Genomic DNA, 15,115 nt, shown 5'->3' with positions numbered 1-15,115 from the left:
AAATAGGCATTCCACAACAAATCAAAGACAAATGTTTTTTTATTAAAACCATTGTGTTTTTTCTTTTAACAACGGTTTCATCAAAAACCGTTGTCGTAGCCTAAAAAAACCCGCTCATAGATAATAGTTTTTTAAAAACCTCTGTCTTTGATGTGTCTACGACAACAAATTTTCTAAAAACCATTGTCTTTCAGCGTTTTTTTGGGGGTCAAAGAAAACGTCTATTAGCGTGTTTTTTTTGGACAAACGACAACTGTTTTAGAAAACTATTATGGATTAACGTGTTTTTTGGACAAACAACAACGATTATCTTAAAATGTTGCAATATTTAGCGATAGTTTTGTTTAAACCATCGCATTTTTAAATTAGCTATATATAGCGACAGTTTTAACAAACTCGTCTCAATTTTTAAATTAGCGACAGTTTAATATAAAAATTGCGACGGTTTTATTAAACAGCCGTCGTTAATAGCGATGAATTTAGCATAACCGTCGCTAATAGCGAAAGTTTAACCAAAAACCATGGCATATTGTTTGTAAATATCCGTGTCCTCGGTTCATTTTCTTCACACGATAAATGTTTCTCTCTTAAAAGATTTTAATTTCAAAATAGGATAATTTTTTTCGCTTGAATTCTTGGTAAATTTCTAAATGTTTGTTAAGATCATGAATATTATTAGCTTAGTCAGATTGTAAGTTTTTTTAGTAGATTTATTAAATTATAAAAGTAATTTTTCTTTTTACATAAAATAATAGTAACGGCTTTTGACTAAGCCGTCGCTATTTTTTTACGTAAAATAAAAAAGAATAACTTTTATAATTTAATAAATCTACCAAAATAAACTAGTCAAAAAATGTCGCTAAAATCTTAAATTGTCAAAAACTGCTGAAGTGAGCAATTGTAAGTGTTGTAATTGTCAAATTATTTTAGTTAAATCATTACGGAAGGAAGAAGGGAAGATGCAGCAATATTGAAGTCTCCAAACATCTATAAACAAAATTGTGTCATTTACTTATCAGTTACTTGCCTTAACCTTCTATTCGATAGTCCAACTGATTTTTACCTTAAGAAATTTTGTGTTCAAATTCCTCATCAGTTAACCTAACAGTGACAAACTGTAATTGGCTCGTTGATACCTAATTGATAAGAATTTCATTTCAATGTTGCTAACTAAACAAAATATTTTAAAAATTTGTTGATGTTATTTATTCACCTCCTTTAAATTAGTTTCCGATCCGAACGTAATTATAACACGATTTTTTTTTAAATAAATCATTTAAAATAACTAAAAACATCGTATTTTTTTTCATGACAATAAAATCCGTATTACTACGTCTTAAACAAACACTACCGTGTTACAGACGTTAATTAATTTATATCCACATTCTACCATATAACTCTAATTCATCTCTCACACATACTGAGAATCAATAGTACTGCTTGGTGATGGCGGCACCAGTATTTGTTAGATGCATCCAAAGTTAGAGGCAGCGTGCCCTTACAAAAAGCCTTTTTCCAGCTTTCTTTCTTTGTGGGAAACATTCCCATGTTTCTGTGTTGGTCTCCTCTTCTCATTCTTAATTTGCCTCACTAGTAAAATTTTAACTTATTTCTTTATCTGAAACATTACTTGGTTCACATTTGAAATATTACAGATAGATATTCTGGAAAGAGGGTTTTGTTGATTTGGAAAAAAAAGAGACGGGAAATGAATTGGAATGGCAATTTTCAAGTGCCTTTCGTTCCTCGTGTGCCCGATCCTAGCTCTTTAAGCTTCCTCTACAGCTACAACTACAATCATTACCCTGCAGGTTTGTTGTTGGAGATTTGACTAATCAGAATAAGTTTCATTTGTAACATTTCTTTCTATAACAAGCGCATCCTATTTTTTAATATTTCCAGGTCTAGAAATGAAGCAGCAATCGATGCAGGCGACGCAACATGCTATGCTTCCAGCATTGATGGATAACAAGAGCTGCAACGGCAACAGTAACTACGGGCAAGATCCAAAGAAGAAAAGATTGAACAAGGATCAGTTGGATTCGCTGGAGAACAGTTTTCAGGAAGAGATAAAGTTAGACCCCGACAGGAAAATGAAGCTGGCTAATGATCTGGGGCTGCAGCCTCGGCAGATTGCTGTTTGGTTCCAGAACAGAACGGCTCGATGGAAGGTCAAGCAGCTCGAGCGATTGTACGATTCGCTTAAACAAGAATTCGATCATGTTTCCAGGGAGAAACATAAGCTTCAACAAGAGGTAAATTATTAATAGATTGAATTTCACACAAATATGCTAAGAAAAATATCAAATATATATGCTTTAAATTAAATATCAAAAGAAACTTAACAAAATATCTTGTTATTTTAGTGCATTTAAATATTGATGTGTTGGAAAATCTGTTAGAGTAGATGCCCTGCAAGCAACGGTTGGCTAGGGAATTTATTGACTCAATTGAAATAAACGATCTTTATTTTAATATAATTTAACTTTTACTGGTTTCGTTATACTTTATCTGTATACCCATGCAATCAGCATAGATAAAGTCCTTGATTATACTTTAATACAAATGAATCGTAATTCGATGTTGAAACTCATTTGTAAACACTGCATATTCTAAATTCGTTCCTAGTCGATTCAGCCGCCTAAAACAGGGATAAAGGTCGCTTGAGCTCGAGACTGGCATCTGTGATGTTGTGTACTGCGTTTCTTGGTAAGGGCATGGAGATGTCCAAACATGTAGATGGGTAGTCATATGATGATTATACCGAACAACCCTCCCTCGGACTTTCCAAGTGGTTATCATTCATCGAGAGGATAAGTCCGTGGTTATGATTGTACACCATTAGTCCTTACGACCCGGGACAACACTGAGGCTCTATATGCTAGGGCTATGCTTTGACTCGTTTACCGGCTCCATGAGAGTCATCAAGTGACGAGGTTGGGTACAGTTGCGACACATATAGGAGCCAGTGCATTGTAGTCGGGGATTTGCTGCTCACCTACAGGTGTAGATATCCTATGTGATCTAATGAAATAATAATGCATGGAATCTCTGGCCAGAGTACGAGATGTACGTTGGAGAAGGAGTTCTTCAAATAGTACACGCGATGCCACTATTATAGTTATCACATATTTATCGAATGAATATGCAACCCTCGATGAACCAATGGTTGCAGATTCGATCGGGATATATGAGATGAAGGGACCGTACTGTACGCTAATCATAATCGACTGGTTCTTGCAAGCACTATCAGTGGTACCTAGGGGATCATGGGGCGATGCTACTAGACGCTCTTACCATGATCCGATGGGTGCAATCAGAAATGAGTTCTGACAATCTTGATCAAGGTGTTGATGAAAAGAATGGGTCTAACTAGGGTAAGCCCAAATAAAAGATTATGTCCTGAATCACAAAGAGTTGTGAACCCACGGCTAGCTGTATCCCTGAACCATTGAGGGTCACACAAGTACTGGATTGTTTGTTCCCGTTGAGAGAATAAATTCAAGAAGTTGAATTTATATTATATAGTAAATTTAAGGAGTTGAATTTATGATAATTAAATTTTGAGAGAATAAATTCAAGGAGTTGAATTTATAAAATTTGAGAATTTAATTTATTAAACTCAAATGTTGGGTTTATTAAATATTAAATTTTGAAGGTGATGAAAATTCAAGTAGTTGAATTTATAATTTAAATAATAAATTCAAATGTTTAATTTATAATGTATTTAATTTATTAAGCTCAAAAGTTGAGTTTATTAATTAATAAATTAAATATTGTGGGTAGTATATTTAATGGGCTTGTAGGAGTACAAGTTCTACATAATATATAATTAAAGTTTTAATGGGATTTGATTAAATTAATTAAACTAGTTGGACTAGCCCAATTAATTAAATCAAGTCCATTAATGTTAATTATGTAATTAGGGTATAATTTAATATAAATTAAGCATACAAGTCAAACCCTAGCCTACCAAGAAAAAAAAATTAACCTAGCCTCCACAACAATTCAAAGGTGTGAATTATGTAAATCACATTAAAAATTGCTCCAACTTTTTGGCCAACTTTTTCAAGAAAAAGAAAGTTGAGCCGTCTCTCGATTTTAATCTCCAACGTTGAAACATCTTCCAAATATTCTAGTGCTATTTGGAAGAGGAACAAATCTTCTAGTCGTGGACCTAATTAGAAGAATCAAAGAAAGTTCGTAGGGATTCATCAAGAGCTAATCCGTTCATAACGGATTAGTTGGAGCCAAGTGATTTAATTCACAAAAGTATAAAATTTCAACACCCTATGAATATTAATTTGTGAAAATCATACGAGCGCCCAAAGCAAAACATATTTTGATTGTCAAAATAAAATTAAAATTTAAACTTCCGCTGCGTTTGGGTGCGTAGAAAACAGTGATCCAACAAAATCTTGTTTACTTTCGGTACGTACAGGCTTATAGGAAGTACCATGAGTTTTAAGAATATTTGAATCTTTGTGTTCCTGAAAATTCTTGAGAATATAGCACAAAATAAAATTTTCAAAAAAATTATTTTATGTTTTAAATGCATAATTAATTTCTCTTTAAAATAGATTTTTTTAATATAAAAAAAAAAAGAAAAAGAAAAAAAGTGGATTTCTGTTCACGTGACCCTTCCATATTGCAAATTGAACTTCACTTAAAAAATATAATTTATCTCAACATTTAAATTCTCTAAATTTTTGTTCTATTTTTCTCTCATATTTAACTTCCGTCATTAAATAATAAGACGTATAGCTTAATCATTTACGCCACCTATTTAATATAGATACATGCATAAATTATTAGAAATGAACTACTTTCCATTTGCATCATGCATGTATGAATAATTATATATTGGAAAATAACCACTTTCTGCAACTTTTATATATATCAAGGTCTTCTCACTAAGAGCAATACTAAAGGATCAAGTGGTTAAGAATCAAGTCTCCACAGCCTTTACAGAAGTTTCCGGCGACGAAACCGTCGAGAGCACATCGATTCCGGGTTCTGACAAGCCCCCTGGACACATTAACCAAATCCCAGAATGCAGCTATGCTATAAATATGGATGACTACAATCCAGTTATGATGGGTGCTGCATACTGGGCCGATATGCCTTCGTGTTCTTGAAATTAACTAAGGATAATTCGTGCTGTGGCTAATCTAATCTTAATTATAGGATTAAAAGTGGTTAATCTAGTTTTAGATAGTGTTAATTAGAACGTAAGAATCATATATAATATAAGATTCAGGTTCTTGAAGTTGAAAAACTTTGGATTTTTAACTAGTTTAATTTTGAGTAACTGATGTTTGTTTGGTTTTTCATGTGGTGTTCGTTTTATCTTAATGTCAACTAATAGAACTATGTTTTATTTTTATTTTTACTTATTTGATTAATAACATTATAAATATTTATTATCTATATGTGCTATGTTTTCTCAAATGATTAATGATTGAATTGATAATTTGATGTCAATTCATGTTCAAGTATATATAATTAATTTATTTTATGCCTGCCTAAGATGGTACTGTTAGCAAAATTATCCTATACCGAGTCTCACATTTCTTATTTTTTTAGTAAAATATAGGGATTAAAATAGAAATTTTCCCTATAAAAAATATATTTGAGTCAACTAAAAGTTAAGATGTGAATTATTTTAATAATTCATCCATAAGTTTAATCAATTTGCAGCCTTGGACACTTAATCTATTGGCATATGTTAAAATGCTACAATGAATCTTCAACCATTTTTTGTCACTAATTGGTGAAGTTTAAATAATGAGTGGCCGAACAAAGCTAAAGTGACCATCCGAATTATTGTATTGTCGTTTCAGTCATAAATTTGCTCAAATAATAATTCAATGGCTAATATGTAGTGACCCGTTCCAGAATCACCTACTAATCAGAACTTAAGCATGCAAAATTAACATTTAAAACTGAATCAGGTAAACAGCGGAAAAACAATAATACAACCCAATCGAATCTGTAAGTACAAAATACTTAAACAACCAGATCGAACTAAATTCCAAGAACAAATACCAACAACTACAGGTCAACCTCTGCCAGCTCCCTGTCCACTCCCTCCTGGACCGTCTAACCTGAGACCTGCCCCATCGAATAGGGTGTCCAAAACAGAGATAAACCGAGGACGTGAGCATAAAACGCTCAGTACCGAAAGCATGAGTATACAAGACTATGACATGCATGTATGCAAAATGTACTGGATACCAGGATCTGGGTATATCGAAATACTGCTCAGACAAATGACGTCAAGGTATGTAGCACTCTGCGCCGTCGCACCAGGAGGTGGCTCCCATACCAAATGAACCTGTGGATATACCGGTGACCTGACCACCGTCGGCCAACGGGGTCCAACCATCCACAACAAATGAGGGCTGAGCACCCTCTCAACAGGCTATCTCAAAGATAATCAGGCTCAACATGATTATGCAAATGCCGCATAATAAACCATGCATCATATGACAGATAATAATGCAACATATAAACATGCAACACATAGTAAAGCATACTCAATCCTGCTATCTCGGATAGTACTTTCGTACCTCAAATCAGTAGATCCTAGCAATCAGCCCTAGAATCAAGCCTACAATCCAAGTGATACCATATCACTAAACCACATCTAAAAGCCTTAACTAGACTAATAGATACTCCCAAATCTCAAAGGGAACCCAGAACTATACCTGCGTCCGTAGTCAGCCCACTGATGCCGCTAGCCCCCAACTAGAGCACAGCTCCGCTACAAAACCAGTAGCTCCCCGCTAGTGCCCGAACCTCGGGAAAAGACTAGAAACCCATCAGAAACGACTAAAACGCTCTGGAACTCTCGGAATTGGCGAGTGAAAAGTGAAGCCTCGCGCTTCTATTTATAGACAACGATCGGACGATCCGATCCACTTCGGACGCTCCGATCCGGTACACTTCGGACGATCCGATCCACTTCGGACGATCCGAACATTGCATGTCTTCCACGTGTCCAGCCACCTGTCTTCGGACGATCCGAACCCTGATCGGACGATCCGAACTCTGACATGACATGACTCTTCTGACTCCGAACAGAACGGTCCATCCGAACCCACTTCGGACGATCCGAACCAACTTCGGACGATCCGAACCCGGTTCGGTCCTTCCGATCCCACCGAAATACAATTAATCCAATAATTAACTCAAATTAGGCATCGGGATACTACATTCTCCCCCTCTAAAAAGGATTTCGTCCGCGAAATCGAGTCTGAAGAATGACAATTCTGAACAACAATACATTCAACTTAAGAATGAATTACAACTGAAAGCACAACTGAAATTACAATCATAACTGAAAATACTACAACTAGAACATCTCTGGATGCTCTGACCGCATGCGACTCTCTAGCTCCCAAGTAGCTTCTTCAGTACCTCGGCGCTGCCACTGCACTAAGACAAGAGGAATAGTCTTATTCCGCAGTACCTTATCCTTCCGGTCTAAGATCGAAACCGGTCTTTCCACAAAAGACAAATCCGGATTCAGCTGAACTTCTGTTGGATGCAAAACATGAGACTCATCCGCTACGTATCGTCTCAACAAGGACACATGAAACACATTGTGAACACTAGACAGATACGGTGGCAAAGCTAATCTGTAGGCCAAATCTCCCACGCATTCTAAGATCTCAAAAGGGCCAATGAATCTCGGAGATAGCTTACCCTTGAGTCCAAACCTCAGAATCCTCCGAAAAGGTGATACCTTGAGAAACACTTTCTCGCCTGCATCAAAATGAAGAGGTCTGCGCTTGGAGTTCGCATAACTTGCTTGTCGATCCTGAGCAGTCTTAATCCGCTGTTTGATCACAAGAACTTTGTCCATGGCTTGCTGAATCAATTCCGGACCCTCGACCTGTCGTTCTCCGACTTCTTCCCAGAACAAAGGAGTACGACAACGTCGACCATACAATGCTTCAAACGGAGACATACCAATACTTCTATGAAAACTGTTGTTGTATGCAAACTCTATCAGTGGCAGATGATCCTGCCAAGCTGGCCCGAAATCCATCACACAAGATCTCAACATATCCTCAAGAGTACGAATAGTCCTCTCTGACTGACCGTCAGTCTCTGGGTGATATGCAGTACTCAGACTCAAGGTAGTGCCCAAAGCTTGCTGAAAGCTGCCCCAAAATCTAGATGTAAAACGAGGATCTCTGTCACTAACGATACTCACGGGCACACCATGAAACCGTACAATCTCCTGAATGTACAACCGTGCCATCCGATCGAAAGTGAAATCTCTGTTATACGGAAGAAAATGGGCAGACTTAGTAAGCCGATCCACTACCACCCAGATAGCATCTCTATTCCCCACAGACATAGGCAAGTGAGTCACGAAGTCCATCGTGATATGCTCCCACTTCCACTCCGGAATAGGAAGATTCTGCAATAACCCTCCAGGTCGTCGATACTCAGCCTTCACCTGCTGACAGACTAGGCACTTGGAGACATACTGATAAACATTACGTTTCATACCTTTCCACCAAAATCGAGTCCTCAAATCCTTATACATCTTGTTGCTCCCCGGATGAACACTCAACTTGCTACGATGAGCCTGGGATAAAATCTCCTCCCTCAAAGTGTCATCTTCCGGTACAACAACACGACCAGATAAACACAAAAGACCCTTGGACTGATAGTGGAATCCAGAAGTATTATCTCCATCAGCCAACCGAGCTAATTTCTGAACCTTAGAATCAGACATCTGAGCATCTCTAATCCGAGAATACAGAACTGGCTCAGACAAAATAGTAGCTACACGGATACCGTCGGTTCCCTTCCGATGCTTACAATTGAATCCCATCGAACAGAAATCCTGAATAATCTCAGATACAGCACAAGTCTGAAGAGCAGACAATCTCACCTTCCGACTAAGAGCATCGGCTGTGAGATTCGCAGATCCTGGATGATACTTGATCTCACAATCATAATCCTTGAGTAGATCCATCCAACGACGCTGACGCATGTTCAACTCAGCCTGAGTGAACAGATACTTCAAACTCTTATGATCAGTGAAAATCTCAAATCGCTCACCATACAGATAATGGCGCCAGATTTTCAAAGCAAAAACGATCGCTGCTAATTCCAGATCATGAACAGGATAGTTTTCCTCATGAGACTTCAACTGTCTCGACGCATAAGCAATCACATGCTCATTCTGCATCAGAACACACCCTAGTCCCTGCAAAGAAGCATCGGTGTAGACACTGAAACCACCAGATCCAGACGGTAAAGCCAAAACAGGCGCAGATGTCAAACGTCTGCGAAGTTCCAGAAAACTCTCTTCGCACTCTGATGTCCACTCAAATGAAACATCTTTCCGAGTGAGCTGAGTGAGTGGCTTAGCAATCTGAGAGAAGTTGACAATGAAACGGCGATAATACCCAGCCAATCCCAGAAAACTGCGGATCTCGGCTACTGTCGTTGGACGCGACCAGTTCAATACCGCTTCCACCTTGCTCGGGTCAACTGAAACTCCCTTGCTAGAAATGACATGACCAAGGAATACAACTCTGTCAGTCCAAAACTCACATTTACTCAACTTCGCATAAAGCTGATTCTCGCGAAGTGTCTGCAAAATAATCCTTAAGTGTTGTACGTGCTCTTGCTGATTATGCGAATAGATTAAGATATCATCTATAAACACCACAACAAACTTATCCAAGAAATCCCGAAATACCCGATTCATCAGATCCATAAAAACTGCTGGTGCATTCGTCACCCCAAAAGGCATAACCAGAAACTCATAATGCCCGTACCGGGTCCTGAATGCAGTCTTCGATATGTCTCTCTGATGAACTCGAAGCTGATGATAACCAGACCTTAAATCAATCTTGGAATATACAGAGGTACCTTGCAGTTGATCAAATAAATCATCAATCCGTGGCAACGGATACTTATTCTTTATCGTAGCACGATTCAACTGCCGATAATCTATGCAGAGCCGCATAGAACCATCCTTCTTTTTGACAAAAAGAACTGGTGCTCCCCACGGGGACACACTGGGTCGAATATACCCCTTGTCAAGAAGATCCTGCAACTGCTGTTTCAATTCTTGCATCTCCGATGGAGATAAACGATAAGGAGCTCTAGAGATTGGTGCCGTGCCTGGCACTAAATCAATGCCGAAATCCACTTCCCGAACGGGAGGAAAACCAGGAATCTCCTCGGGAAAAACATCCGGAAAATCGCAAACCACTGGAATGTCACTGATACCGACACTAACTGCGGACGAATCAATAGCATAGATAAGGTAGCCTTCCCCGCCCGACTCTAAAGCACGACAGGCTTTCAGAGCAGAAACCACAGGCATCGGGGGTCGCGCTCCCTCTCCATAGAAAAACCAACTGTCGCCCTCAATTGGACGAAACTGCACAAACTTCTGATAACAGTCCACAGTAGCTCTAAACACAGTCAGCACATCTATTCCCAGAATGCAATCAAAATCCTCCATCGCAAGAATCATCAAATTAGCAGTTAAAATATTTCCCTCAAATTCTAGAGGACAACCCAAAACTAGACGTTTAGCTAGCACCGAATGACCCATCGGCGTGGAAACAGATACCACAACGTCCAAAGAAGTGAAAGGTAACTTATGACGCTTAGCAAATCTCGCAGATATGAATGAATGCGATGCACCAGTATCAATGAGAACGTAAGCAGGTAATCCACATAATAAAAACACACCTGCGATAACTCTCTCGTTCTCCTCAGCCGCCTGATCCTGGTTAAGAGCAAAGACCTGCCCTTGAGTACGCGGTCGGAGGTTAGAACCCTGAGTAGACTGTCCCTGCTGTGGCCTCTGATGAACTGAAGCCTGAGAACCAGATCCTGATCCTCCGCCTGTCTGTGGACAATCTCTCTTCATGTGGCCCATCTCACCGCACTTGTAACAAGCACCCGCAACCTTGCGACAACGCTCCGTCGGATGATCCTTCCCGCAATTAAGACACGGGCCTTTCTTCCTCCCAAAATGGTGAACTCCTCCAGATCCAGAGGAAGAAGAAGTAGATCCAGCCTTCTTAAATGTTTGGGCGCGGGGACCCAAAGAACTAGTAGGACGAGCAGACTGCATGGCTCGACCTCTCAGCAAACTGCCCTCAGCCTGGCGACATCGGTTCACAAGACCCTCATACGATGTCGGATCATCACAGACAACAACCCGATCATAAATCTCCTGATTGAGGCCCTGGAGAAAATGGTTATACTTGGCCATAGCATTATCACTGACATGTGGAACATACGGAAGCAACTCAAAGAACTTCTGTTGATACTCATCAACAGACAAACTTCCCTGCTTCAGATTGATCAACTCAATCGCCTTGGTCTGCAGAAGAGCTGGCGGAAAGTAAAGCAACATGAAAGCGGCTCGGAAATCGGCCCAAAGAACTCGACCCTGTCGCTGAACTATCGGTGCAGAGGTAGACCTCCACCACTTACGCGCACCACCCTCCAGCAAGAAATCAAGGGTATCAATTTGCTGCTCCGCCGAGCACTGAAAAGTCTTGAAGCAGCTCTCCATCCTCTCAAGCCAATTCTCCGCAACATCCGGAGTCTCACCGCCCGAAAGAGGTTTCGGCCCCATCTGCAAGAACCGATGCATACTAAAACTCCGAGGCTCATCACGACGGTGTTGACGACGTTCTCGATGCTCTCGACGATGCTCCCGATCGTCGCGGTCTCCCCAGCGTCCAACGCTGCCATGACTACTAGCATCGTCGTCATAACCAGACATCTCTCGCTACAAAAGTTACCAGAGATTAAACCCAAAAGAACAGTTCTAAATCCCAAAATCTCAATGCATGCTCTGATACCATAAATGTAGTGACCCGTTCCAGAATCACCTACTAATCAGAACTTAAGCATGCAAAATTAACATTTAAAACTGAATCAGGTAAACAGCGGAAAAACAATAATACAACCCAATCGAATCTGTAAGTACAAAATACTTAAACAACCAGATCGAACTAAATTCCAAGAACAAATACCAACAACTAATGGTCAACCTCTGCCAGCTCCCTGTCCACTCCCTCCTGGACCGTCTAACCTGAGACCTGCCCCATCGAATAGGGTGTCCAAAACAGAGATAAACCGAGGACGTGAGCATAAAACGCTCAGTACCGAAAGCATGAGTATACAAGACTATGACATGCATGTATGCAAAATGTACTGGATACCAGGATCTGGGTATATCGAAATACTGCTCAGACAAATGACGTCAAGGTATGTAGCACTCTGCGCCGTCGCACCAGGAGGTGGCTCCCATACCAAATGAACCTGTGGATATACCGGTGACCTGACCACCGTCGGCCAACGGGGTCCAACCATCCACAACAAATGAGGGCTGAGCACCCTCTCAACAGGCTATCTCAAAGATAATCAGGCTCAACATGATTATGCAAATGCCGCATAATAAACCATGCATCATATGACAGATAATAATGCAACATATAAACATGCAACACATAGTAAAGCATACTCAATCCTGCTATCTCGGATAGTACTTTCGTACCTCAAATCAGTAGATCCTAGCAATCAGCCCTAGAATCAAGCCTACAATCCAAGTGATACCATATCACTAAACCACATCTAAAAGCCTTAACTAGACTAATAGATACTCCCAAATCTCAAAGGGAACCCAGAACTATACCTGCGTCCGTAGTCAGCCCACTGATGCCGCTAGCCCCCAACTAGAGCACAGCTCCGCTACAAAACCAGTAGCTCCCCGCTAGTGCCCGAACCTCGGGAAAAGACTAGAAACCCATCAGAAACGACTAAAACGCTCTGGAACTCTCGGAATTGGCGAGTGAAAAGTGAAGCCTCGCGCTTCTATTTATAGACAACGATCGGACGATCCGATCCACTTCGGACGCTCCGATCCGGTACACTTCGGACGATCCGATCCACTTCGGACGATCCGAACATTGCATGTCTTCCACGTGTCCAGCCACCTGTCTTCGGACGATCCGAACCCTGATCGGACGATCCGAACTCTGACATGACATGACTCGTCTGACTCCGAACAGAACGGTCCATCCGAACCCACTTCGGACGATCCGAACCAACTTCGGACGATCCGAACCCGGTTCGGTCCTTCCGATCCCACCGAAATACAATTAATCCAATAATTAACTCAAATTAGGCATCGGGATACTACATAATATGCCATAGAGATCGATAATTACTATATGCTATCAAAGTTATTAAACACACACACATACACGTCGTGTGTGTAGTAAACATTATATTTTTATATCAATTTCGATGTTAAAAGTTTAAATGAAGTGTTATATTTATTGCAAAATTTGTAATATGTATATATTACTTTAGAAAAATATAAAAGGTTATATTTGAAAAAAACAAGAAAAATAAGAAATTTCTATATTTATTTAATAACCCCATTGTTGGATGCAATACTTGCCTATTTTTTTAATAGAACAATCGAAACATGATACTTGAGCTGTTGAGCAGTTTAAAAAATCTGAGTTGCATTAGTACCACCAGCTATAGATTTTGGTAAAACTACAAGAGTTCATTCCTAAAATTGGTAGCAGAGCGGGTTGTTCTTAAACTCTGATTACTACACTTAGAAATGACATCATTTAACAAGATTCATATGTTTTCCAAATAGGATTACGACGACCAAAAAATTCAAATGCAGACACATTTAACAGATCATGATGATGACATGTGGTATGTCGCACATATAAGTCAATGAAGATTCTGAAAATAAATCCAACTATTGTTGTAACAGAAGGTGCTTCAGAGATGGTAGAGAAGCATTGGTCCAAATGGACAGTGGATGACGAAAAGAAGGCCAATCTGGACAATGTGACCAAAGATAAATATGTTTAGAAAACAAACCTTGTTTTACGGAGAAGAAGATTTGATAAAAGCTGCTAACCCAACATCACGAATGCAACGACCAGAACAAGGAAAACAAGTTGGCTGTTGCAAATACAGAATTTTGGCAATGTCAAAATGAAGCATGGAGAAACTTTCAATGAGTTTGATGAACGGTTTAGGAGTATCGTAATTGAACTTGCATCTCTTGGTAAGGAGTATTCTAGTAGTAAGATTTCTTTGAAGGTAATGACAGAAATTCATAGAGAGTGGGATATAAACACAATGGTCATGAGGGAGCCCAAAGACCTTAACAAACTAGAGCTGCGTGTTTTGTTTGATGACTTGAAATATTACCAGTTTGAGCTAAGAATCAGGACAGAAAAGAAGCCATCCACTCCTCAACCCACAAAAGTTCTAGCCATCATAATATAAACTCCAATCATTGCTGAAGAAGACTCTACAAAAAATCTCCTGAACAAATAAGCAATGAAGCTAGACTTTATTTGTTAAGAAATTTGGAAAATTCATGAAAAAGAATCAGTAAAAATTTAAATCTTATCGGAAAAAAGATCAATACGATGATAATCAAGCTTGTTTGAACTGTGAAAAACGTCATTTTACTACATACTGTAATAGGCCTAAGAAAAATGAGAAGAAACCGTTTGAGAATTGATGGTCCAAAGATGAAATAAGATATTTCAAGAAGAAAAAAGATCAAAGAGTGCTTATTGCTGAGGAAAGCAAAAGCCTATCGGCAGACTAAGATTCAGAAAAATCCAGTTCATAGACCTCATCAAGTGGAAGTGACGATGAGAAGGTCCAATGTCTCATGGCAGATGTTGAGCCAAAGACTTCTGAAGTAGAACTAGAAATTGCCAACGACATGGTATTTTATTTTGGTTCAATTGAGTTTATATGTGAGGATCTTCTTACGGCATTGCATGACATAGTAGATGAGAACAAAAGACTCACAAAATTATTCCATGAAGCCAAGATAGAGAAAAAAACTTTTAAGATAAGTCAACCAATTTTAGATGCTAGCAATGAAAAGAGGTTGACTGTCTGAAAGTAAAAAAATAATCTGTTAGTGGCTGAGAATGATGAAATTAGAGAGTGTTCTAAGCAACGTTGAATGAAAATAAACGGTTGACACTTCAAGTCAACTATTGGAAAAAATCTCCTGTTTCAATAGAAAGGAGCTTGAGTTGCAAAAATTAGC

At 39.2% G+C, this 15,115-nt stretch overlaps 1 protein-coding gene across 1 annotated transcript; it reads left to right on the top strand.

Moving 5' to 3' along the window:
• The first annotated feature begins 1,555 nt into the window (after positions 1-1,555).
• Positions 1,556-5,333, top strand: LOC140818511 (homeobox-leucine zipper protein ATHB-22-like). The gene is made up of 3 exons (XM_073178498.1): positions 1,556-1,811; positions 1,903-2,255; positions 4,905-5,333. The coding sequence occupies exons 1-3, from the start codon at positions 1,709-1,711 to the stop codon at positions 5,136-5,138; spliced, it is 690 nt and encodes a 229-aa protein (XP_073034599.1). The 5' UTR covers positions 1,556-1,708; the 3' UTR covers positions 5,139-5,333.
• Positions 5,334-15,115: the final 9,782 nt, after the last annotated feature.

This window comes from Primulina eburnea, chromosome 17 (genome assembly GCF_022965805.1).
Source record: "Primulina eburnea isolate SZY01 chromosome 17, ASM2296580v1, whole genome shotgun sequence".
Taxonomy (NCBI): domain Eukaryota; kingdom Viridiplantae; phylum Streptophyta; class Magnoliopsida; order Lamiales; family Gesneriaceae; genus Primulina; species Primulina eburnea.
The sequence above is the reverse complement of the archived record's forward strand: the minus strand, read 5'-3'. Positions and strand labels throughout refer to the sequence as shown.